Source organism: Dendrobium catenatum, unplaced genomic scaffold (assembly GCF_001605985.2).
Source record: "Dendrobium catenatum unplaced genomic scaffold, ASM160598v2 fragScaff_scaffold_1611, whole genome shotgun sequence".
NCBI classification, from domain to species: Eukaryota; Viridiplantae; Streptophyta; class Magnoliopsida; order Asparagales; family Orchidaceae; genus Dendrobium; species Dendrobium catenatum.
The window spans coordinates 194820-221390 of NW_021320073.1; the positions used below are offsets into that span (position 1 = coordinate 194820).

The 26571-nt window shown below is 37.2% G+C and overlaps 1 protein-coding gene across 1 annotated transcript; it reads right to left on the bottom strand.

Moving 5' to 3' along the window:
* Positions 1-470: 470 nt before the first annotated feature.
* LOC110112495 (E3 ubiquitin-protein ligase FANCL) lies at positions 471-25513 on the bottom strand. Its single transcript, XM_028701000.1, has 6 exons — positions 23266-25513; positions 18168-18246; positions 7880-7956; positions 1120-1253; positions 920-1040; positions 471-831 (listed from the first exon to the last, which is right to left on the bottom strand). The coding sequence occupies exons 3-6, from the start codon at positions 7906-7908 to the stop codon at positions 759-761; spliced, it is 357 nt and encodes a 118-aa protein (XP_028556833.1). The 5' UTR covers positions 7909-7956; positions 18168-18246; positions 23266-25513; the 3' UTR covers positions 471-758.
* Between the last annotated feature and the right edge of the window lie 1058 nt (positions 25514-26571).

The following is a 26571-nucleotide window of genomic DNA, read 5'->3' on the forward strand; positions in this document are numbered from 1 at the left end:
ATTTCTACTTTCTTGAGTAGGCCTTGATCTCAAAGTTTTTGTAAGTCTTTTGTTTATAGCAAAGAAATTGGGTTAGACCCTAACTTTTTTCCAAAAAAACAAAAATATCGTACATTTGACTCCATTAAAACAATGTAATTAAAAAAAATCGATCTCAATCAGTTTCATGCCCCCATAATAATTTCATAAAGTTATGACACTACTGTCTAATATCACAATAGGGTAAGATCTCAACCGTCCAAATAGAGAGCCCGGTTCCTATTCGCTTCTTGATAATAGCAGGCTTTCAGTACATTAATAAGTTTCGAATCAAATAAGGAAAATATTAATCAGACAACATTCTATATGATTCTTAGGGTCAAAACGTTACGACTTACAGACTATCAACATATTAGGACGGCTTAGCAGATAACACAAAAATGCTCAAAGGCCATTCCAACCATAACTACAGGACCTGATAGGGCAGTTAATTACAAAAGACCAATTAAACATATTATGGTTGCAACATACTTCGAAGCTGAATGTTAGGCAAAATATCAGAGATGGGGAATCACTGATCCAAAGCAAGCTTTCTGAGAACGATTTACGTAAAATCACGATGCAAAATACAATATCAGGCGTAGAAGTAGCTACAATAATATTGTTTGAAAAATAAAATTTTAAAAATTAACGAGTATTATAATTCCCCGATACAAATTTATAAGAACATCTAATTCACACAATAACGACCGAATGAGAAAGAACAAACTCCTAGCCCATTAAGAGCTATTACTTTTAACAGCAACTGGATCTGAGCAGTAAGGGCAGTTCCCGAATAAGACATTAAATGACCTACAAGAAAAAGCTAAGAAATTAGCAGCGAATGAATTTCAAATTAACGGAGGAAGCTGCAAATATAATGAAATAGCTGCTAACAAACTGTCTTGTGGTTGTGATTGAACGAAGCCAATCCCTCAAGCAAATAGTATGAAAAGCCCGACTGCAACAAGGATTATCACATTTGTAATCTGGTTCATTACTACTACCCCCAAGTTCATCATCTACATGTCCACACAAACACAAAGAAAAAGTTTACTAACGCTGTTGTATGATTTGAATTTTACTAAATAAACTAAATACCATGAGGTAGATACTGAGCATAGCAAATTCCACAATCAATTTGCTCCTCTATTTTCTTGCACTCTTTGGTAGGACCAGGTAAGGTAGTCTCCAAAAGAACAGCTAGATTTTCCATAAAAGATCTCCCATTTGACCTACAAATAAGAAGAGAAGTATAATAAACTTTGAATCAGCGCATAACGTCATATGCAATTTATCCGCTGGGATTGTAATATGCAATTTATCAAGTTCAGAACTTCAGGTGCATAGTGAAAGTTTAAAAAACAACATCAAACATTTATCCCACTACATGATGTTGTTGCAGTGAAAGTTCAGTAATTTATATATGAATGGTAGAAGATATAATATTATAAAAAAATAATCTAATCAAATTTTGATCATATAGATCTCATAGATATTAGATTAGCTTTGAGAAGATTCAATTCATAATAAATAAATAAATAATTATATTGCATATATCTCAAAATTAATCTAATATATTAGAGATTCAAATCCTAACCAAATTTTGTTTAGAATATGCTAACGGAAAATTTTCCATAATATTATACCGAAATTAAAAAAACCAACTGATCATCTAAAAGAGGAACATATGCACTGATGTCCGAGCTTATGAAATGTGAAGCAACGAAAAGTCTTTTAATAGTCTAAGTTCTTTTTTTTTTTTAAAGGAAAAATAGGTGAAACAAGGCCCTATAAGTATTGTAAAATGAGAGGTGGGAATAAAGTGACGAAATCTGCATTGCATGCCAGCGTTTCTGCCATCTGCCAAACCTTTCAATAACAAATTTTTTATTTTTTTTAACCAAACTAAAAATCCATTAAATAAAAAAAGATACAGCAGAAGACCCCAACAAGGGCTACATCCATATGATTACAATCAATGGAAAAACAAGAAAAACACCAGCATAGAAATAAACGACAAATTGCGGACTCAGACCGACACCTAGTTGCTAGGGTGGGGCCATCCAAGGAGGTAAGAGAAAACATCCAAAACGAGAAGCAGCCTAAAACCAAGCCACCAAGGTTGCCAACCAACCCTGGCCATCCAAGACACAGCAGCAAAGCTTCTTCCTCATCGTCCATACTGTTAAAACTAGCATCGCAACCAAAGTACTGCAAACCGGAAAAAACTCCCATAATAAGAAAGGAGAGCCAATAATACTTGGTATTTCATTTTCTTTGCCTCCCAGAATTATCGAGCGAGCCTGTTTCGAACTTACGAGCAATAGAATCTTCCCTACTATCCAATGCCATGTCATCATACAACCAATCACATTGCCATCTAACAGAATTTCTAGTAACACGGGTAATTAAATTAGCATTAGAAATGACAGAAACAGGCACCTCCACCAATTGCGACTCAACACCTGCTTCCTCAACCTCAACCAAAACTTCAGCACCACAATCAGCTAAAGAGTCTGAAACATCACGCGACAATTCCACAGCACCAAAAGGACTAACAATACGATTAACAGGACAATAAACTTCATTCCCAGACACAAAGACCTGGGGCACATTCGGAGAAACAACACCAGCCACATCAGCAGAAACCACCAAGTCCCCAATACTACGGGCAGCTGGGGAGAGAGCTGGGTTAGAACCACCCACAACACTGACATTAACCTCCTGGATAGGAGAAACCAAAATAGCATTCGAATCGACCAAGACAGCAGGAGAAAGAGGATTAACATAAGAAACCTCAGCATTAGAATGCACGGGGACACCAACCGGATCAACACCCTGAACCACTAACTCACCCCGAATAGACTGAAGCTCAACATGATAACAAACAACATCAGCTAAAGCAACGATACCATTATTCGAGACAGCAGGACCCAAAGGAGACAAAGAAATAGGTAAATCATAATTCTGAATAGTTGGAGCAAGAAAATCACCCTTAACAGACGGCTCAGCGACAGGGGAAACAACCTCATTCGAAACAGGAGGCAAAGGGGGATGAAGAATTGGGCATTCAAGCTTCGAATGGCCCAAAGACTTACAGTGAGGGCAATCGAATGGAAAGGGCTCCATAACAACCGTTTGGATATAACCCAAGCCCTCGTATCCAACCCACACCTTGTCCGGAAAAACTTTGGTTACATCTAATTCCACCAAAACACGCGTGACCGACAGCGCCTACCAGACGAGGTCGCCTGATCAATTTTCAGAGGTCCACTGAACATAAAACCAAGTCCATGGAGAATCCTAGGGGCAAAGAAATGAAGCCTCAAATTAGGAAAAGATACCCAAATAGGGATAATGGGTGATTCAATTTCAACATCAAAGGTAGGAGTCCATTTAAAAAGTTTCATAAAACAATTGTTCACAAAGTATGAGCGATGGGAGAAAACACGGCAGTAGTCCAAATCATTTACAAGCTTAACAAGATCATTCTCCGATGAGTTTGAGATTAAACAAAAATTTGCGAATAGCCTCAAGCGAAGGCCAATGCGACGGAAATTTACCAACAAGCGCAAACTCGAAAGGAGAAGCCAAAGCTAGAACTTCCTCATCCAAAATCCATAACGACGACATCCCACGAAAAGAGGAGATTTTTAGGTCAGGAAAACTAGAGTTCGAAGAAGAAGAACCCGATAATGCCTCTCGAAAAGACCGAGAAGAGGGATTGCCAGCCAAAAAATCAGGATCCCGAAGACGCTTGCCGTCCATCGAAACAAAAACCACAAAAACATATTTTTGATGTGATAGTTTAAAGTTGCAAATTAGGTATAAGTAAAAACACTTTCAGCAAGTGTCAAATGCCTTTTTTAATGACACCATGGCCCGAGTTAGGCCTCTTAGAATGCATAGTATTATACCCTTCTAAAGAAACAGATAAACTTTGGGAAGAAACCTATTGATGAGACCGATGAAAACAACCTATACCTTCCAAAGGTTATCATTGCCTAATGCATGGAAGATGACCCCAACATATAGTAAACACTAAACAGACATAAAATACAAGTACTGATTGAACTACTTTGAATTCACTTCTAATGGCTACTTAGTCTATATAAGAACATGTATTAGGGAGTTTTAAAGTACCATTTTTACTCATTTTGCTCTTAATTGATTGCTTTGATAAAAAAAGAACGAGTGATACCTCTTTCAAGGGAGAGCAACTCCCCATAGTTGCGTGAATGAATCACCAAGTTTCTTTGTAAATTCTATTTTCTAATAATGAAAAATCCATACCATTCTCTTCTTCCCAAATTGGAATCCTTTGCTACATTTATTTAGCATTACAGCTAGGTTTATCATTTCATGTGGCCAACATACCTTACCAATTCACATATTGACCATCCATGAAGCTACACTTCTGAAATGAGGTGCATGAGAAATGGCAATGAAATGCCAATCTCCAACGTATGATAAAGGATATGCCTCATTGATTGCTATAATAAGCATCTTTGACACATCGAAAATGCTCACGACAAGTCTGATAAGATCATTCTACGTAATAGAAGAGCTTCTAGAGTAAGAAGATGTCAATATAGTAAGCTCAAAATTTGAAATTTTGTATCAATCAGAACTATCACAACAACCCTCGCCAAAGGCCAAGGATCGTCTAGCATCTGCAATCGAAAATGATGACAAGATAATTCAAATTGAAATGTCCGAATTTGATGTTAAACTTGACCCCAAATCTTTTTTGTGATTAGATTGATTCTGCTGAAACTTTTTTTTTCATAGAAAGAATTAATGAAACGTTAAATTTTGTTATGGTGAACTTCATAGATCATGCATTAATTTGGTGGCAACAATAAGTCATGAATAGAGAGGCCTTCATCATATTTCATCATGGGATTACATGAATAAATAAATAAATAAATCATGGGATTACATGAATGATAAACTACATGATTTTTTTTTCATTGTATTTTTCGCAAACTTAATATCGCCAATTTAATCATTTAAAACAAACTTTGGAATGTCAAAAACTTGAAGTCGTATTACTCATAATGCAAATGGCCAAGGTTTGATATTTATTTATCTATTTAAATATTACTAAATGATAAGTTTCCATAAAAAATAAATCTGGATCTCAACTCGAAGGAAGGTGACTCTAGGAGCGCATAAGTAGAGCGAGGAACCCAAAGGATCTAGATTAAATTCTAATGTATGTTGAACCTTGAAGAACAAATTGTACACTCCCAAAACGATAAAAGCTCAAACCATGCATGCATATTTCTTTTTTTTTTGCAAACAAAAAAAAAAAAGAAAAAAAAACACATGAATCTTGTCACAAAAAACATGAAAATAACCAATTGTATATGAATTCATGTTGCACTTTACTTTATTGTACAGTACAACTCAAAGAACAAGACAAAGCCTCTAGGTTAAGGTTATGAATCAAAGTCTCTAGGGTAAGGCTATGAAATAAACACGCTCAATGCAACCAAGCCCTGATAATAACAGTCCATTAGCTCCTAAGGGAGTAGTCTTGGAACGAAAACCAAAGTCAAACCCAGTCAGAAAGAATGGGACCACCTTTGGACATGCATCACTTGGAGATTGCAAACAACAAGGGCCATCCAATACCTAGACCAAGCAAAACTTGGGTTTGTCTTTTGGAGCAGTTCTTACACAATTTGAGTGACTTGTGAAAATTTAGTGAAAATTGAAAAGTTGATACACAATGAGCTAAAATACGATTCAATTCATCATCCTCTAAAGGGCAGATGCATTCTCTATTCAAGTAAATACATCTAGGTATTGATGCTCGCATTAAAATTAAATATGGAGGAAAGCAAATTAAGATGTTTTAAAAGAGTATAAGCATGACATAATCACTGAGCAAATCCATAAGAGATTGTGCAATACAAAGGCATGCGTAAACTCGCTTACAGCAAACCTAGGCCAAATATGATTCAAATAATCACTGGAAGTTAAGAATCTAAGGTCAATACATCCTCCACTAAAGGGTAGATATATCTTCAATCTGAGTGGATACATTCTCTCTTCAAAGTTGATACATCACCAATAATATGCCGACACTTGCATGATAAACTGAATTTGTTAACATTGAGATTTTCATTTGGATGCAAATCATGCAAATACACAGTTTTTATATGACATTCTAAGAAGGAATAATAAAGTCACAATAGTTAGCCAATGAATGCAAGTCTCCACGAAGCAGTTTGGTAGCAAATAAAGGCGTGACTTTTGCAAATGACTGCCTCAACAAATTGGAGCATAGTTGAGGCGAAGACAATAGTTTAGGAAGCTGAACCTACCATACAACCATTACTTGAATGCCACAAAAAAGTAGTAACATATTTCTCAGTAAAGACTATTCATAAGAGAAAAAAAGAGATATGTATAGAATGCAAGGCACAACAAGAAGCAAATGATACTGAAGAATACAGAGTAAAGAACAAATTTCTTTAATCCTCCATAGGACTAGTAAGGATGAAAACGAATGGAAGAGAAAAGAATGCCTCCAAAGTCAATAGAAAGAAATGAAATTGAGATGACATTACTTGACTAAGCAAATGATTAGTCAAGAACATAGCGAAAAATCAATGTGGCGTGAATGATAACCATTAGGAAGAAGGTTGATAGATGAGCAAGGAATGACTTTGGATGAGGGAGAGGTCAAGGGTTTCAACGAAGAAATGCCCTAGTTCCCATCATGAAGCTAGAATGAAGCTTAGACAAGTGGAATTCAACACTAGTTAAGTAGTAGGAGAAAAGCATAAGAAAGAAAAGATGCAAAAGAGGGTGAGAATAAATAAGTTAGCATCAGACTTTTCAAGCAGTAAAACAAGGAATTGTTACTACTAGTGGAAGGAGGATATTAGAATCCTTTCAAACACCACATGCAGTTGGACAACCTCCTGAGCCGAAACAAGCTAAGGATACTAAAAAGGCTGCATTACTAAATTGACAAACAAGGGATCTTATTTCTTCTTTCTCTGAAACTAAACCAATCCCTTGTTGATGGGTTTACACCATCTAATTTTGTCTTGAAGAATCTGTTGACTGGTACAAAGCTCATCTTGTAGACAAAGAAATTACTCGGGTTTATAAGATAGACTATTTTGACACTTTCTCTTTAGTTACAAGACTAGATTCTTGCCAAATTTTGTTATGCTGCCACAAATCAAGGTTGACTATTACTTCAAATGGAAGTTAGCAATGCCTTCCCTTATAATGACCTTATTGAATCCAATTATATAAAGTAACTTTTATGGTATGTTGCCCAAGGAGAGACTAGAGTTTGTAAACTAAACACAACAATTTATAAGCTTAAGCAATGAGAAATGGTAACCAAGGACAAACACTATCGTAAAAAATATTTTCTAGCAAAGGACTTGGATCGTCCCAAATATTTTATGAGCATTAATTTTGATTAAAACAAAACTAGTGCTTCACAATCCCAACAGAAATATGCTATTGATATCTTAGAGGAGATTGGTATTTTTTAATTCAAACCAATTGACACTCCAATTAACATTCAAAATATTGCTAATAGAGAAGAATAGTTTGAGGATGTTTCTCTTTATCATAGGTTGATTGATTAATTGACCTTACCATAACCAAACCTGATATGTCCTTTGTTAGGTGGGTTGTGAGACGAATAAAAAGCAGAAGGGTAAATGGAAAATAAAAAACAAAAAATAAAGAGTTGTTGATAAAAAACAAGGAAATAACTTGCACGTAGTTTTTCAACAAAAAATAAGAGCAAGTGCACCTAGTCAAAATGACAACAGAATAGAAAAATACATTAAAAAAAGTAGCAAGATCAACATCCTACCATACCATTTTCCGCCATTTTTTTTCCATTTCTTTCTGATTGTTTCTATAGCAGACTCAGGACCCAATAATCGATACCTGAAGAATTTATAGACATTAATACAAGTCCATATATGATGATTATATAATGCTGTAAGACAAATTACAGTCGGAAAAAAAAAAAATATCAAATTTCAGATGCCCTAAAGTTGAAAGGGAGCTTCGTTGGGAAAGGTATATATCTTCATATGATTGGAAGTGAGGAAGAGTGTACACCAAAGAATTATGGAAGCTTGCAAAGGACTAACAACAAAATTCTACATGAAACTACCATGTAATGAGAATAATGGTAAAATGAGAATCATTGTTCGGTGAAAGAAAAACATAATTGAGAAGCTTACTACAAAATTTAAGATAATTAGAAAATTACATTGATATTTTGCTCAAATAAAGCATGGCTTGTCATCAAAACATCAATTTCAAGTCAAGCCAACTCATTTCAGAACTTAGATTTAGTTGGTCTTAGAGCGAATCAAAATTCCTTAAAATCATATAAAAATTCCTATTTATTTATGAATGTAAGCTTGCATGTATAAGTTTGTATTTGTATGAGTGTACCCAAGCAAATATATTGCATACAATTCATGCATGTGTGGATACCAATGTGTAGGCCGAGGAATTTGAGATAAATAATCAAATCAAGTCATTCTTTGGCTTGGAAAAGTTCATACAGAAATCAACAGGCCATGAGCAATCAAATCATTCCTCAACTTGGAAGTCCATATATAAATCAACAAGCCATGAGTGGCTCAAATTGAGGTCCTATCAAGATAGCTTAGAGCCAAGTGTAGCTTAAATGAGATGCTTTGAGCCATCTCAAAGGGCCTCAAGATTGGATCATTTACAGACATATTCAATAGGTAATAAGTGAATAATTATTACAAGGAAATTACATTGGAGCTTACACTAACCTAAGCATTAAACAATGACAAAAAAAAATATATAAAGCCTAAAAAAACTAAATAAAGGTTTTAGAGACAAAATTGCAATGCCATATTATCTAAGGACACTACTAAAAGAAAAATGAAAGATACCAAAATTTATCAAAATGGTCCTCTGACTCTTTACCATAGGAATATTTTGACTCATTTTTAAAGATTTGAGGAAGCAAAATAGTCTTTTAATATAGTTGGAGACCATTTTTGTCATTTTATCGTGAAGTAAATATGCCTTCGGAATAAGCGCATTATAAGAGAAACAACATTGGCTAGAAAACAAATCAAATAGGCTTGAGTCAAATAGCCAATGAGTATAGGCTGAAGCATGAAGCAAGTATTCAAACTCGAGAGAAAGGGAAGTTTTCGAAGACAAAAGAAGTACTCGAAAGTAGAGAAGACGTGACCGTATATTTATTTGGTAGTTCGACCCATGTCGACTCATATCTACTTGCATAGAAGGATCGGGCTCGAATTTAAATTTATTATTTGACCCGCGCAACATCCTCATACATTACATGTTACCCATGACGCGCTCATCGGGGCCCATGCAGATATACGATTGCACATGCATTTTCTTATATTATGCTTACAAACTTGGATGTACATTTACACTTTCATATGTGTTTTAAGGCGCTTGAACATGCACTTATGTATTTATATGTATATATGTTGTAATGTATGTGTGGGGGAATTTTAAAATATAATGCTGATCAGATGTGCGACAACTGTCATTTGAATGTGTGCGATGTTCCATTTGAGAGCTTGTAGATGCCTTATGTCCACTTGCATGAGTCAGGCGGATCTGGTGGCATTGTGCTACGTCATGCATTGTTTGTTGCTTCTTACAGATGAGTTGCCGTTGAGAGATGAGCAGGGCTTCATTTGAGAATTTGCATACGCCTTATGTCCGCTCGTATGCATGCTGTGGATCTGATGGCGTGGCATCGCACTACGGGTTGCCCGTTTCTTTATACAGGTAGACTGTCGTGCACTAACAAGTCTTCCTCTACAGCTCGTAGGAGCTTACATTTGCTGAAGATCTTCGATATTTTCTCGTAGACAGTACATTGTACACGTGACAAGCCTCCGACAACGACTTATAGGAGCGTGTATTTACTAGAGATCTTCTGTATTTGTTCATGGATGACACTTTGTGTATGTGATAGGTCTCCTAAGGTGATTCACAGGAGCTTATATTTTCTACGTATCATTTGCTTCTACTTATGGAGGATCGGTGTATTTGTTTGATACTGAGTGATGGTTGGCTGCAAGGATGTTGTGACATCTATTATCTGCCATTTGCTATCGTCTATGTGTAAACTACTGTGTATCTTGGATCTTCAACTATTATCCATAAGCAATTCGTGTTCACTCATGACGAGCTTCCTATAATTGCTTGCAAATGGCACCATGGGTGTATATCTACATTCACAAAGGACCCATTATTCTTGCAATATGTCTATTGTTGATGATTGCAATGTCTAATATGCCTTCTTGTAGGACTGTTGTGCAGACAGCATCAAAGTTCAATTTTGTTGTTTGCGAGGTTAATATATATTTACTTCTGTTTTGATGCTGACCACAGAGTGTTATTCATTGCACCTCGATCCTTCAATTTTTATAGGAGGCCAATACATTTGCTTGCATACTACTATCGGTCGTTGGTTGAGCTGCATTTGCCATTGATTCATCCTTATATGTTGACTAACGAGTCACTCCATTCACAACTTATCTGTTGTTGTTGCTTACAAGTGGAATAGTGCATTCATTTGCGAGCTAATTGATTGTCGAACATTGGGAAATTGCAGCACTCATTGTATGCTAATCATTGTTGGTCACGAGTGATCTAGTGCACTTGTCTATCATCTAATTGTCATTAATTGCAAGCGGATTATCTTCACCATAACCTCATTTTCTTCATTTCTAATAATACTGCATTCTTCATACATGAATGTTGGTTGTCGACTTGTCGTCATTTACAGGAGTTGGGTGCGCTTGCTGATAGTTGATGTATGTGCTTAGCATCGTTGTAGGGGGTTAATGTGTTGTTGATAGTAGAGATGCTACTGCATTCATTTGCACATCTTTCATGCTTTATTCATAAATATCCCCTTTATTGCAATGATCCTTACTTTACAAATATGATCAAGATAAATATTGTTCATGGGTGAGTTAGAGATTTTATATCATTAGTCATACTCAAATTATGTATTTGTATTGATCGTTGCTAGTGGATGAGTGAAGGAATTTTCTTAGTCTACCACATGTCATTGCTCATAGTTGCTCGTCGATGTTCATTTAATTGCTTTAAACGTTATTTATCATTTGTATTTTCATTTTTATTTTGCATTTATCAGTTTAGAGTTTGGTTCCCTACTTTTTGGTCCTATAATTTGCAAACTCAATTCCCATTCAAAGAGAAGTACCCAAGGATAGGGGATTGGGGGCATGACCTAGGAAAATTTCAAGTGGTAGACTAAGGCAAAGGTTCTTGAGAAGCCAGCTAGGGAGTTGTGTTTCTATTGTGATGAGAAGTTTGCACTGGGCCACTGCTGCAAGGACAATTTATTTTATTGTAGGTACTTACAGTCTATGATGAGGAGGATTGAGGAGGAGGAGCATTTGCACCTAGATGTGGAGGAGGTCTTCCTGAACTCAATGGTGGGGTTTACCTCAAATCCACCATGAAGCTGAGGGGACAAATAGAACTATAGAAGGAGAATAAGTGGTAATTCTGGTGGACAGTAGGGTGATTCACAATTTCATCTCTAATTAAGTGATGGATCGGTTGGGGCTGAAGCTGGTTGACAAGAGCTGTTTTGGGGTAATGATGGGAATGTGGAAGGTGGAGAAGAGTAGAGTCATCTGCCCATGGCTAATGGTGACACTACAGGAGATCCAAATGAAGAAGGATTTCTTTTCCTTGAAGTTAGGGAACACATGTAATTTTGGGCAGGAAGTGGTTGCAGACCCTAGGGGAGACCAAGGTGAATTGGAAGCCATTGACTATGGAGTTCATGGTGGGAAGGAAGAAGGTGAGGATCATAGGGGATCCTAGTCTGTCTAAAACCAAGGTTTCTCTTAAGATTATGGTAAGGGAAATCCAGGGAGCAGGGATGGTATTCTTGGTGGAGCTCCCGATCCTCGAGGGAGGGGGAAGCATGGAGAAAGACGAGGGTCCAGAAACAGTCCAGTCACTCCTGCAACAATTCAATGAGGTGTTTCAGCTGCCTCAAGGCATACCTCCCCCAAGAGACCATGAGATGCCATCATCCTGAAGGAGGGGGTATCCCCTATAAATATTCGACCCTATCGGTACCCACATGTTCAAAAAGATGAAATTGAGAGACTGATCAAAGAGATGTTAGAGGCTCAGATCATTCATCCCAGTGTTAGTCCCTTCTCTAGTTCTATGTGGCTAGTGAAGAACAAGGACGGTAGTTGAAGATTTTGTATAGATTATCGGGCTCTGAATAAGGAAACAGTGTTGAATAAGTTTCCTATATCAATCATTGATGATTTACTAGATGAGTTATATGGAGCGCTGAGGCTCTCCAAGATTGATCTAAAATCGGGATACCATCAGATCAGAAGGCGGCCTACTGACATCCACAAGACTGCTTTCAGGACTCACAAAGGCCACTATGAGTTCTTAGTGATGCCTTTCGGGCTTACCAACACCCCAGCTACCTTCTAGTCGATTATGAACAAGGTATTCCAGCCCTAAATTCGCAGGTTTGTACTGGTTTTCTTCGATGATATTTTGGTGCGTAGCCGATCTGAAGCAAAGCATGTGGATCCCTTGAGGGTCGTGTTAGTGATATTGAAGGAGTATCAGTTGTATGCTAATATAAAATAGTATTTCTTTGCATAGGCAGACCTTCAACTAATCCTGAACACAAACTGTGGCATCTTATTGATCAAAATCTGGCATTCGCATTGTTCTCAACCATTTCTCCCTCCGTTCTTCCATATGTGCTTCATCTTTCGACTGCACACGAAATATGGATCACTCTAGCAAACAGACTTCAGCCGACCAACAGGTCTCGAGTGATGCAACTCAAAAATGAGTTACACAACATTCAAATGCGAGATTCCACAATGATTCAATACCTTGCTCAAGTCAAGACTCTTGTTGATAATATTGCCGCTGCAGGATCTCGCGTCGACTCTAAAGTCATTGTGATGCACATTCTCAATGGCCTACCGGCCCCATATAACCCATTTAAAAGCTCGATCCACACATCTCAGCTTCCTATTAGCTTGGACACTCTCTATTCACTCTTATGCAGTGAAGAGATAAACATCCAAAGTGAACTTTAGAGAGATACTCCACCCGCTCCTGAGAACATAACATTCTACTCCAGCCGTGGAAGATTTAAAAGAGGCCGAAGCAGCTCTTCAAATTCAAGAGGCAGAGGACCAAATCCAAGACAGCAGAATACTGCCGCACGTCCTCAGAATGCAACTCCAAATGCTCGTCCCACTTGCCAGATTTGTGCTAAGAATGGACACAAAGCAGTTACATGCTGGTATCATTACTCATCTCCCCCACCTGAGCCAATCCGTGCTCTACTTTCTCAGCATCAAAACAATCCTACGGTTTAGTGGATACTTAATTCTGGAGCTATAAGCCATCTTACTGCTGATTCTCAAAATCTTCAACAACCAACCATGTATGCCGGCTCAGACTCTGCGTCTATAGCAAATGGTAGCTCACTGCCCATTCAACACCAAGGCCAAGGACTTCTAACCCTCTCAAATATAGCTCGTAAGCTTTATCTTCAAAATATTCTTCATGTTCCGTCTTTATCACATAACCTTTTATCTATTCATATACTAACCTCGGACAATAATTGTTCGATTTCATTCGATGCTCACGGATTTACCATTCAGGATCTAGTGGACCACCAAATCCTCCTTCGTGGTCGAACTTGTGGTCTCTACTCTATCTCGACATCCACCTTCAACAATGCTCCAGTCGCTCTCCACTCCACTACGGACACAAGCAACTCACCTTGGCATGCTCGTCTTGGTCAACATCATCATCATCGTGTTATGCAGATCTTAGCTAAATTAGTTCCATCTATATGTATTCCTCCTAGTTCTTCTTTATGTCACTCTTGTAATGTGGGTAAAAGCCAGAAGTTACCCTTTATTTCTAGTACTACAAACATTTCTACTCCTTTTTCTATAGTTCACACAGACGTTTGGGGACCTTCCCCCATCTCTTCTATCAACAGATATCGCTATTTTGTTACATTTATAGATGCATATTCTCGTTTCTGCTGGTATTTAATGCACTCCAAAGATCAAACTCTCTCTAAATTTATTCATTACAATAAATTAATAAACAATCTTTTCAATACCAAAATCAAAATCCTTTACTCCGATGAAGGAGGCGAATTATCTTTTATCCAATGGCATCACTCATCAACAAACTTGTCCTTACACACCCGAGCAAAATGGTTTAGCCGAGCGAAAGAATCATCATCTTTTGGACATTACCCGAACTCTTCTCCATGCTGCTAATCTTCCAAATCATTTTTGGGCTGAACCCCTACTCACAGCCAACTACCTCATAAATCGTCTCCCCACCAAAGCATGCAACCTTCGCATTCCCTATCAGCTTCTTCATGGATAACTACCAAAATATGATCATTTACGAACTTTTGGTTGTCTAAGCTATCCTTGGCTTCGACCACTTACGACAAATAAGCTTCAACCTTACTCCCAAGATTCTCTTTTTCTTGGCTACACTCCCTCTCAAAAAGGTTATCGTTGCCATAATCTCCAAACTCAGAAAATACACATTTCTAGACATGTTGTCTTTCATGAAAACTACTTTCCCTACCACACCACATCTTCAGCTCCAACCCCCACCATAACTCCTATCCATTCCCCTCCTCTTATGCTTATTCCAACCTCCACAGTTCATCCTATCACAACTTTTCCTGTCTCGACATCCTCTGCACCGTCAACTGAGCCCTCTCCTGCACTATCCCTTTCTCCCACCCAATTCTCAACTTCCCCCACTTTACCATCCTACATCCCTAGAGTTTCCACTACTTCAAACTCTGCTCCTCTACTATCATCCTCTTCACCGCCACAGTCGCCTCTCCACCAAATGCAAACGCGATCCAAGACAGGCCACCTTAAACCCAAAGTCATCTTCAATCTATCTGCTACCACAACTCCACTCCCAACCCCCACTACATACAATCAAGCCATTAAATTTCCACAATGGCGCACCGCCATGTCTCAAGAATTCCTAGCTCTACAAAAACAAGCCACTTGGTCCTTAACCACACCACCACCCAACAATCCCGTCTTAGGCTGCATGTAGATTTTCAAAACCAAATTTAATACTGATGGCCAAGTATCTACCTACAAAGCTCGCTTGGTAGCTCAGGGCATTGCACAAGAATATTGGATAAATTACAAAGAGACCTTTAGCCTAGTTGTTAAGATGCCGACCATTCGCACTCTTCTTCTCATTGCCATCAACTGCGGCTGGCCAGTTTTGCAGTTCGATATTTCTAATGTCTTTTTACATGGAGACTTACCGGACACGGTTTATATGAAGCAACCACAAGGATTTGTCGATGAACAATTTCCTCACTATGTCTGCAAATTGCATAAATCTTTATACGGACTCAAACAGGCGCCACGATAGTGGTTCAACAAATTTACCACCTCTCTCAAGGCCTTTGGTTTTACCATCACCGACCCATCACTAATATACATTTGAGCTAACATCTCTTTGTATCTCCTCATCTATGTTGATGATTTGCTTCTTATAGGAAATGACTCTACCACTATACAACAGCTTTTAGTGAAACTGCAATCATAATTCTCACTTAAAGAACTTGATTCCATCTCTACATTTCTTGGTATTCAAGTTCAAAAGACCAAGCGTGGACTGTTTCTTCACCAATTTCAATATGCAACTAATTTACTCACCTTATCTGGCTTCACAAACTGCAGACTTGTATCAACACCTATGGCTCTCAAGCCACCCGCCAGCTCCGATGCAGATCAACCGTATTCCAATCCCACCTTTTATCACAAGATCGCTGGATCTCTCATGTATCTAACCATTACAAGGCCTGATATAGCCTTTGCTGCAAATCACATATGTCAATCCATGCATTGCCCCACCAACCAAAATTTTATGTCACTCAACTGGCTCCTTCGTTACATAAAGGGTACATTAAACTTCGACATTCCCTTTCAACCAGGTGATTTGCAGCTCCGAACATATGTCGACACCGATTGGGCTGCAAACAGATCAGATCGCAAATTTGTCACAGGTTTTTTTTCGTACCTCGGTCCCAATCTCATTTCCTGTCAAGTTAAGAAGCAAGCCACAGTTGCCAAGTCTTCAACGGAAGCGAAATATCGGGCTCTTTCCACAACCACGTCTAATGTCCTGTGGCTTCATCGTCTTCTTCATGAATTTCAGGCAACTCAATCTGCTCCGACTTCCATTTACTGCGACAATACTTCTGCACTTGCTCTAGCTCACAATCCAATTTTTCATGCCCGGACGAAACACATCGAGCTGGACTACCACTTCATCAGTGAACATATTCGCTCCGATGCAGTTGATGCTCTTCATATCAGCTCCGTGGATATGCCAGCTGACATTCTAACAAAATCACTTCCTGCATCCCACTTCAAACTCCTGCGACACAAATTGACCACCCAAGATTTGGATACTCAACTTGCGGGGGGCTGTTAGCACACTCGGCAGCTTACTCCACTTCCGTGAGGACCACCTGCTACAGCCGTCTGCCCACTTCCTTTATTCTCTGCAAGCAGTCTGGCGCCCAACTATTTTGGCATATTTTGTCTCCTCATTACACTTCTATATATATGTATTCAGCTCTGTGATATAATATACAAAAGGATTAAAATTTGCTACAATAAAACTATTCTTCTTCTTCTTCTTCTCTGCCTTTCTCATTTCTGTGTATAGCAGTTCTTCAACTGCAATTAAAACTTCTCAGATATGTCTATCAAAATTTTAAAGACTAACCTCTAAGTTGTAGAGAATAAACCATGTGCATGAACATTAATCTATGACACCATCGAATTGCAAATAACCATATGCATGAAGATTAATTACATTTGCAAGCATTTCTTCGTTCATGACTTTTAGGCTCAACACTTCTATGTTCATAAAATTTGACGCTTCCTTAATTTAAAGCTAATCCATTACAACTGTTCTTACAGACATAAAAAGTAAGTTCTTCAAAACAAGCCTATTAAAGCCTAAATTTCTCCTTGGTCTAGGCAATAGAATGCACATTTTTATAACGTAATGCCGAAAAATGGCTCCACAACCTTTAAAAAGAGATTGTGTACTTTTCCATGAATTGCATGAATATTAAGTTTATAATTGCTTGAATGTAAACTTTATGAATGCAAATATATGTATTCTCGATTTATAGGTCTTTATGATCATTCTAATCTACATCATGCTTTTTTCTGTAAAAATCTGTTTTCAGCATGCCATCAATTTTAAATATCTCTGTGCAGCACAAGGAGCACCTTGTTAGTTTGAACAGATGGTTGTAAACACTAGATTATCTTCTTTTCTTTTCTTTTTTTAAATCATCCATCATTGGTGGGAGCATGTCCTTCAAGGCAAGCAAAGAGCTCACCAAGAAGAGAGACAAGACCATAGCGACTCACACACCACTCAAACAAATGTCATTAGTTAGGCATGGCCTAGGTGAGTATCATGCCACAAGTGGCTACTGAATTAAACAAGCATCATACTTAGATTGGAGTGGTGGGAGCTAATACCACAAACATCTAAGGTGATTTAGTTTTAATGATCAAACAACAGAGTATCATGCCTAATTATTATTGCAAAGCCATGCATGTTATAAAGTAAAATAAAAAAGTTTAAGTGTAAATTATTTGAACATATCTTTCCGATACTTTTATAAGATAATCTATTAAGAAAAATTTTGCAATTTGGAATGCAAAAAAAAAAGAAGATAAATTAGCAGTTCTTAGGATTAGTAAGATGATTATCATTAAACTCTTCAAAAGTAGTTCATATAATTAAAATAGGATTATCGGGACAAGAAATAAATATGTCTTTGCAAAAAAAATTAATTTCCCTAAGCACCTCTAGCAATAGAAAAGCATATTTCTTTTGGAAGAATAAGATAATAGTGTTAAAGAAAATATTGTTTCAAAATGACCGCTACAAAAACCACAAAGAAACTAGTCATGTGGCTCATAAGAATTCCTTAAAAAAACATCTTCGACACAAAAAAAAGAGGGTGAACTTACGGCTGCTATTGAAGGCAAACCTTTAGGATAATCTTGAGACAATCCAATAAACAAAGTATGCTTCCTGTCATTTTCATCTCTATCAACACAGAAAGAAGCAATTAGATTGTCAATAATATTAAGCAAAATAAACTAATCGGGAATATCTCAAACAGAACACGATAAGTAGGCATGATCTGCAATCTATTTCAAAATATTTTGAGTTCAGCGGCTACTTCTCCAGCAACAGCCATTCCACATTCATCACCCAATACTGACATTACAGTCTCTTATAACACAATGACTACAGTACAATTATAAATTACACAACATGAATATTTCAAGAATAAATTTATAAAGTATATTTTATGATTTTAAGTTACCAATATTGAATATGTTATTTGTCAATTCTTTTTTCCAAATAATTTCTTTATTGATAATTCAATATTTGAGGTCAAACTATACATAATCACAAAATTGGCATCATCTTATTATGCGGCATATTGGTTTGAAGGGGTCACTTGGTTCCCTGATATCTTCTTTAGACGTCTTATTAGCAGATATCAGCATTTGGTTCACTGGGATCTTCAAATAATATCTTTGTAGGTGACATTCATGACTTATTTTGTGATATCTAAATGTTGGTTAAATAGGTTACATCTATGTAGCAAGTTATTGAATGTCTAAAATAAATTACAACAAAAAAATAATAGAATTATTTTTGACGTCTAAATAACATTACATGGTTAAGTAAGATGGCATTGAAGACACACTACATTGATAGATAGATTTGTAATAGTAAGAGACGTGTGGGCTTTAGAAATAGCATGATGATGGTGATGGTAAGAGAAGTGTAGGCTCTAAACAGAGTTCATGAGCTCGAAGTGAGATCCCTTTCTTCTAACTCATTTGAGAGTTTAGGGATTAGATGCAGAGCAATCTGAAGTTTTTAAAGACACGATATTTAACTTTAGATGAGGTTTTTCTTAAACAAAATTATTTTATATCAAATATGAGGGATTGAGGCTCCCAAGGGCACAAGTCCCCATGATAAATTACATCTCAGGTGCGATAATCAAAAGCATTCTCAATTAGGGAGATCATTTGCACTGAAGATTGGTTGTCATTATTTGGTTTATGACATGGGGATATGGTTGGGGGATAAGTGGCAAATTGTTCAAGATCACACGGTTTAAGGGTTTAGTCATCCCACGTTAATCGAGTGGGCCCAATTTATTAAAAATAGATAGGGGTGTCAATTCGGGTCAACGGGTCGGGTTCGGGTCGAACCCGGAACTGACCCGGCACTGTTCGGGTCAACGAACCCGGATTTTTCCGGGTCGGGTTCGGGTCGTGTTTCGTGTCGTGTCAAAAATTGACATCCCTAAAAATAGAGCAATTGGGAGGTCGTTTTAATCACTGAGTTCGATTAGTAACCATTGGTTGCCTCTTCTCAATTATCCTTAGTAACTATGATGATAAATATGCTTAAAGACACTCACTTGGTCTTAATGAGATATTTTAAGTGAGATTTGAATTGAATCAGTTCAAGGATACCAATATGATTGACAATGATTCAACTATAATTTTATGCGAACATTGAAAGTTCAACACAATGGACTTTGTCAATTTTACGTGAACACTGAAAGCATGGCCAGTTAAGTGATTCAATATTAAATTTTGAATTCACCTAAGAAATCTAGAGCATACACATATATGGTTCAAGTATTGTAGGAAAATCTTTGAGGTTGTAATTCCTATATAGAATATTTAGCTTGAGGTTGTTCCCAAGGATCCATATGTCACTAACAAGATGATTAAACAATCAATTTGGCTCTTTAATGCCCTTATGCCAAATAGCTCCTGAAATCTACCCGAGTGGGTTAAGGAGGCTGAATAGTTCCATTAAGTGTTCTTATTGATGTACCTCCAGATTATTTGTTTCCCTGAGCTAAAGGTATTTAGAAGTTTCCTGCAAAGTCAAAGCATGGCCGCTATACTGCTAGTACAGACTCTAGAAATGCCAAGTCATCTTATTGAAACTTTAAAGGTCAACTTTTAGCATGATATCTGGAAAACTAGATGATGTAGAACCAAGCTAGTCATGATTGGGGTGGCATTATTAATTTAATAGAGTTGCCAATTATGATCTCTCAATAAAGGAAATAGGAATTAAATCAAATTTCAAATCTGAAGTTAATTTGGAGTAATTGACTGAGAGACTTGATTGGGAGGAGCAAAAAGGGAAAGGGAGAGAGGGAGGGGCCGGCCCCTTTGATGGGGAATTGATTGGAGTGTTTTATGACTTGCCAATCCTAGACTATCAATTATGGGAGGGGAAATTAAGGCCAATCTCCCATTAAATACAAATTGGCATGATTGGGAGAGGTTTCCTACTATAGCTCAAGTTATTTTAGTAAAGGGATTTCAAACTTTGAGTAAATTAAAATCTGATTTGAAAACTTTCCTAATTTAAATTGCATTAATTATGGAAAGTAGTGACTATACATCTTCAGCTTTCTCACCCTAGGACCATCATCGCCCCAATAGCTTCTTCCTTTTCCAGTGTAGCGGTTTTTGTAATCCCTCCATGTTTCTCTTTTCCCAAAATCAACTCTCCAATCTTCAGCAACTGAAATTCATCATGGGTCATCCTTCACCCATTCCCCTCCTTAAAAGTGGCTCCAAAGGTGACATCTCCTCTTCTTCCCCCAAAATTTTCACCTCCAGATTCTCCTTCATCGTCCCTATATTAGGATTTCCGCCACTTATCCAGTCAACGGTGCCCTTGCCTCTGATGATGTCATCTTTATTTGAAAGTCTAACATCTTTTCATCATCTCTTCCAAATTCAAAAATCCACCCTCAATTGCTGAAATTCGCTCTCAGAATTCAGATTTCAGATTTCCAACTTCACCATTAAGCCTCTCCTCCAACGCATTATCCTTCTTGGTTTCCATAGGTCCCAAAAAAGGTGTTTTGATGCCAATTTTATAGGAATCTGATCTCCACACAGCAAAATCAATAATAACGAAGAGAAAATGCAGTAGAATTCAGTGAGAAAGACTGAGATATTGGCATAACAAACTAAGATACAAGTTAATCTACTATTCAAAAGGTAGATGAGCTCACCACAAACCCTAGGCTCAGCTAGGAATAATTCTAAAGAAAACTACAGCAAAATATAATTCACATAATGAAAATAAAATAACCCAATTTATCCTAATATAAACCTTCTTACTTCTCTCCCAAATCTGAATTCAAATTAACCATCTTTTCCTAAATAAACCTTTCCTAATTCCCTCCCAAATCTGAATTCAAATCAGTCTTCTTTCCCTAAATAAACCTTTCTTAATTCCCTCTGAAATTTGAATTCGAATAAGCCCTCTTTCCCTAAATAAACTTTCCTAATTTTCTCACAATTTTAATTTTCTATGGTAAGTAATAAAAGGTGGAATTAATCCCCTTTGCTCTTCTTGCCTGACACCCACCCAAGAGGGGCCCATAGGCTTAGCCGGTCCATCATAATACCTATAAAATTAAGAATGCAACTTTCAATGATGATTGAGAATGATCAGTCGGAATGATGGAAATCAAATATTCATTTTTAAACTCCATATGAATAGATCAAATACAATGGTTTTAGTCATGACAGAGGATAAAAGGTGAATCAATAAGATGAGTAAATAAATTAATGTGAAAGAGTTAGAAAAGGTACGACATGCAAAAGATAAACGAGTTAGACGTAAATGGTCGTTTAGAACTCAGCAAAAATGAATGAAAAATAGGTATTAATAAAACAAAATCCAAGATATTTAAATAAGGCTAATTATGTAGATGACTAATACAAAAAATGATGAGTATTCTTAAATATCAAGCATATGACCTTGTTCAATTAACTTTAAGAGCTTTAATTTGTTGAATGTTAGAGAATTATCTTTCCTCCTAATTAGATAGTTTGCTTATGATGTCTTACTCTCCCATATTCCATAAACCTTATTTTCCTTCAACTTAAAGTTCCGTACCATTTTGTAATTCTTTTTCCTAAACTAGCATTTGTGATGACCACATATTAATCTACAAATGAAAGGTGTAACAAAATGCATGAAATTCCTGTCAATATGAAATTTTGGAAAAATCTTACCTCTTATATTCATCAAGAGAATATTTCCATGACTTCTTTGAATCAAAATGAAGGCAACTATGCTAATGCTAAAAAACCTCTATGTATAATTGAAAAAAAAAAAAAAGAAGAAGAAGCCTAATGACTCAAGCTAGCAAATGTTGTACTAGATTTAAAATTACGATGTCATCAAAATTGCAAATCCAATTTATCGGATTGACGTTTGAGACTTTGAGTTGGTGAAGAGAATAAGTCAAACATAAGGTGTAAATAAATTATTTGAGGTTTAAAAAGAGTATATACAAAATAGTGAAGCGTGGTGCGGTCAAATGAGAGTTGACCAACTAGTTTATTGAGCTCAGCATACGCCTCATTCTACAATGCCAAATGAGCAAGTGATCTACATGGTCCTTGATAACTTTCTCTTCTAATCTTGAAATGTACTAAAGCCAATGTTCCAAGCCATTGTAATATGGTAAATGGTGCACAAGGAACAAAAAAAAGCCTATACTGGAGGGGACGGGCCAAAACAAGTGCCTCATCTGAGGGGAAGAATATCAGTGTAGTTTAAGAATAATCCACATTTGATGGTTACAAAGAACTTAACATCTTATACATTCCTCCCAGTGAAATCCACCAATTTGCTTAAACTTCTAAATAATGGCTTTCCAACTCCTATCAAATTGGGCCTAATCACCCAAAATTTTCACCCACTAGCATGATTTAAATATTTACATAGCTTGAATAGTAATATAACACTATACATAGCTCATACTAGTAAAAAAATAATATTCCCATCCTTAAAAATCTTAAACATCATATAACTTGGCAGCAAACCATCATTTTAACCGAGTTATTACAGCGCTACATTTTGAAAGATATATCAAACCACCAAGGAAGAAATAAACAATATTGGACAAGTACAATCAAGGACAGAGTATAGTTCTAGAAGCAATAAAAGAAAGAACTCCAAAAAGAATAAATATGGATCTCTTACAAGATACAAAAGCTGAGAGAAGACAGATCTTTTTCCAAATGTACTAGATGTTCCCAGCCAACCTCTTCTATCTGAAGGCATAATATTTTTAATTTATAAAGCGAAAAGAGTAAACCCTTTTCCTTATTAACAAGTAAAAGTAAGAGAGGTAAAATCTGTGTTTTTTTTTTTTTTAATTTGCGTGGATAAGTAAACCAAAGGAGAAAATAAAAATTAATGAATGACAAAAAACAAATGCTTAAAACCACAAGAAGATAGAAAACTTACAAACACATCATATGTAAGTCATTTGTAAATAAAATTCAATTATAAAAAAGAAAGTTATTGAGTAAACTTGTAAACCCCTTATCCACATAATAAATAGGGAAAATGACACTTAGGCTCTTAAAGTATAGACTACGCTTTATGTTGGCCCACATTGCTCAAAACACTTAACCTAGGTCCCATAAGTGATAATACATCTGCAAGTAGTTCCTTGTTGTAACAACTTTCTTAATTTGGCTGTTAAATATGGTCACGTGACTTTGAACATGATGTTTTTACCATTCTTTAACGAGAAAATGTCAAATATAGACTTCACATAGGTTCATACTTTTCCAAAGTGAAGGAGAAAGGCCAAATCGAGATAATTGGCTCAAAGTGGTGGGATTTAAAGCATAAGAGGCTCTGAAGACGATTAAGGAAGAAAATATTGGGATTTCACTTCCAAGTTGTTGGTCCAAATCACATGGTGATTATGGACTTTAGATTCAATCATGTTTGGATCTTCATGAACTCCGAAGGAAAGGTTACCAACACACTCTCGATTGAGCAGATAGGCCTAATAAAAATCATTAATCACCCTTCATGATGATCCACGTTTCTCAAATGACTATTCACCTACACCTACATCTCTATTAAAACAACTTAATTAATTTCACCATATGTGACCTTGCACGTGATATTTTTAACCATTTTTCGATAAGAAAAGCGTCAAATATAAATTCCATTTAGATCATAAAAGCAGGTCCCTAAATAACCAACATGCAACTGGATGGTAATTTGGGTGACTTTGGTTATAAGGCATTTGGGTGAACAGTTTAAGATGATAGAGAAAAAAACTTCACAGCAAGGCATGCTGATGTGATGCGTCGGAGAGTTACACAAGAAGTTAAAACGAGAATTAAATTTCAGCTTCTCAAATTAATTAATCATGCATCAAAGTTAAGTCAATTATAAATCATTCGCGGTGTTCAATATGCTAGGCAAAGAAACTACAACAAGAAAGCCAAGTCTTTTAAGCAATTGCAAAAGAAAACATAACACAATAGCTAGTAAATAAAATCCCGCGATTAATACCAAGTTGTTCACACTTTGAGGTCTTTGGCACTCTCTTCCTACGAAGACTAGGTTGAACGGCGGAAGATTGACCAAACTAGCATGGAGGTTGCCACTAAGACGGAAGCGCCAAGGAAAGTCGCCGTGGAAGAAGATCTCGGAGGCGGAGGAGGCACGGTAGATCGACCTTCGATAAGCCAAGTGTAGTCGGAAAAGTGATCGTCGACGGTCTCTATCAAGGTGGGTACGATCCGTGATAAATACTCCACAACGGTATCGTCGAAGTCGAATCCGACGTCGAAGAAAGGAGACCGGAGGATGTCGACCCTTCCGTTGTCGTCGTACTCAAAACCGTAATTCCACTCGGGTTCGTCCATGCATCCTTGGAGTGGATCCGGACGGTTGCCGCAAGCAAGATCTCCCCAAGGAGGGAGGGTGGGGCGGCGGCTTGGAGAGGGAGAAGGGAGCCGGCGGTAGAGCAAGGGGAGGGGCGGGTTGGTGGAGAGCAAACTGAAATTTAATTTCAGTTTTTGTGAAGTTAGGAGGGAAAGATTAGGGATTTTGAAATTCCAATTAATGTAATTAATGCATTAATTGAAAATTTCAATTAGGGAGGAATTATGGGAGAGCCGGCGGTAGGAAGAGGAGCAATAAAACTGAAATTATTTCAGTTTTAAGAGGATTGGAGGGAAGAAATTAATCCTAATTTGAATTTCAAATAGGATTTGGGGGGTTTAATTGAGCCATTAATGGGGTTTCCCATAGGTGGCCGGCGGCATGCTTGGAGAGGGAGGAAATTGGGGGAGAGAGAAAGGGGTTTCCAATTGGGATTTGATGACTAGGAAAATATTAGAATAAATCCACTCTCATGCAAATTTTATTTTGGATTGGTTTCAAAAACTTTCCAAAAATAGAATTTCCCAATTTGGAAAGTAATGAAGTTTGAAAATCCAATTTCAATGAATTGTGGAAAGAAAAAAAAGGGAGAAGGGGTGGAGGGGGAGGATGGCCGGCGGCAAGGTGGTTGTCCGGCGGGCCTAGGGTGGCCGGCGGTTGGGCTTCAAGGGGAAACTTGCTTCAAGAGAATTCGGCTCCTTTCACGGTGGTGAATTGTATGCGGGAGATGTGGGTAGAGAAGAAGATGGAAGCATATAACGATTTCGAGAACTCACTAAGAGATCTCTAATGGAACTCACAAAGAGATCCAAATCTTGGCACTCACAAAGAGAACACAAAATAAAATTTTCATTCAATAATTCAATAATCCTCATACAAGATACAATGGCCATATAAATAGGCCCCAAAGAAAATAAAGTGCAAAAGTCTAAAATGCCCCTTGGGGCTACAAAAGCAACTACTACCCTCAGGGGTAAAATGGGAAACTACGAAAATAAAAGCATAATATAAAAAACTGATAGTACAAGTACAATCAAAAATAAAGTCAGTGGATTGTTGGGGTTTAAATCAGGACCCTCAAAGGCTACTATATCCTCAATATTAAAAGTGGGATTCATATTAAACCCTTCCGGGAGTTCTAGCACATAAGAATTACTGTTAACCTTCGCAATTATTTTAAATGGTCCAGCGCTTCTCGCATGTAATTTCTTTACGGACCCAGGAGGAAAACGCTCCGGGCGGATCCGTACCATCACAAAATCTCCCACCTTGAATTCTTTAAATCTCCTTTTCTTATCAGCATGAATTTTATAATCAGTGTTGCTTTGTTCAATTTTCTTTTTAATTTCATTGTGTAACTCATGCAGATGAGATGCGAATGCAAATGCAGACTCAGATGTTCTAGTCCTAGGACTCATGGGAACTAGGTCAATGGGCTGACTTGGCTGATAACCATACACAATCTCTGCAGGGCTGAGGCCAGTGGTTCGGTTTATAGAGTTGTTGTAAGCAAATTCAGCTATAGGGAGCTTCGAGTCCCAATCCCTAAGGTTTTCTCCTACCAAGGTCCTTAAAAGATTCCCGAGACTCCTA

What these genes read in the sequence shown, in the direction of transcription:
- LOC110112495 (XM_028701000.1), bottom strand. Translation starts at nt 7,908, where the DNA reads ATGGAAAAAAAATGGCGGAAAATGGTATG. An exon ending in AAATGGCGGAAAATGGTATG is followed by an intron (nt 1,254 to 7,879) that starts GTAGGATGTTGA and finishes TCTTATTTGTAG; the next exon opens with GTCAAATGGGAGATCTTTTA. An exon ending in TGCTCAGTATCTACCTCATG is followed by an intron (nt 1,041 to 1,119) that starts GTATTTAGTTTA and finishes GTGGACATGTAG; the next exon opens with ATGATGAACTTGGGGGTAGT.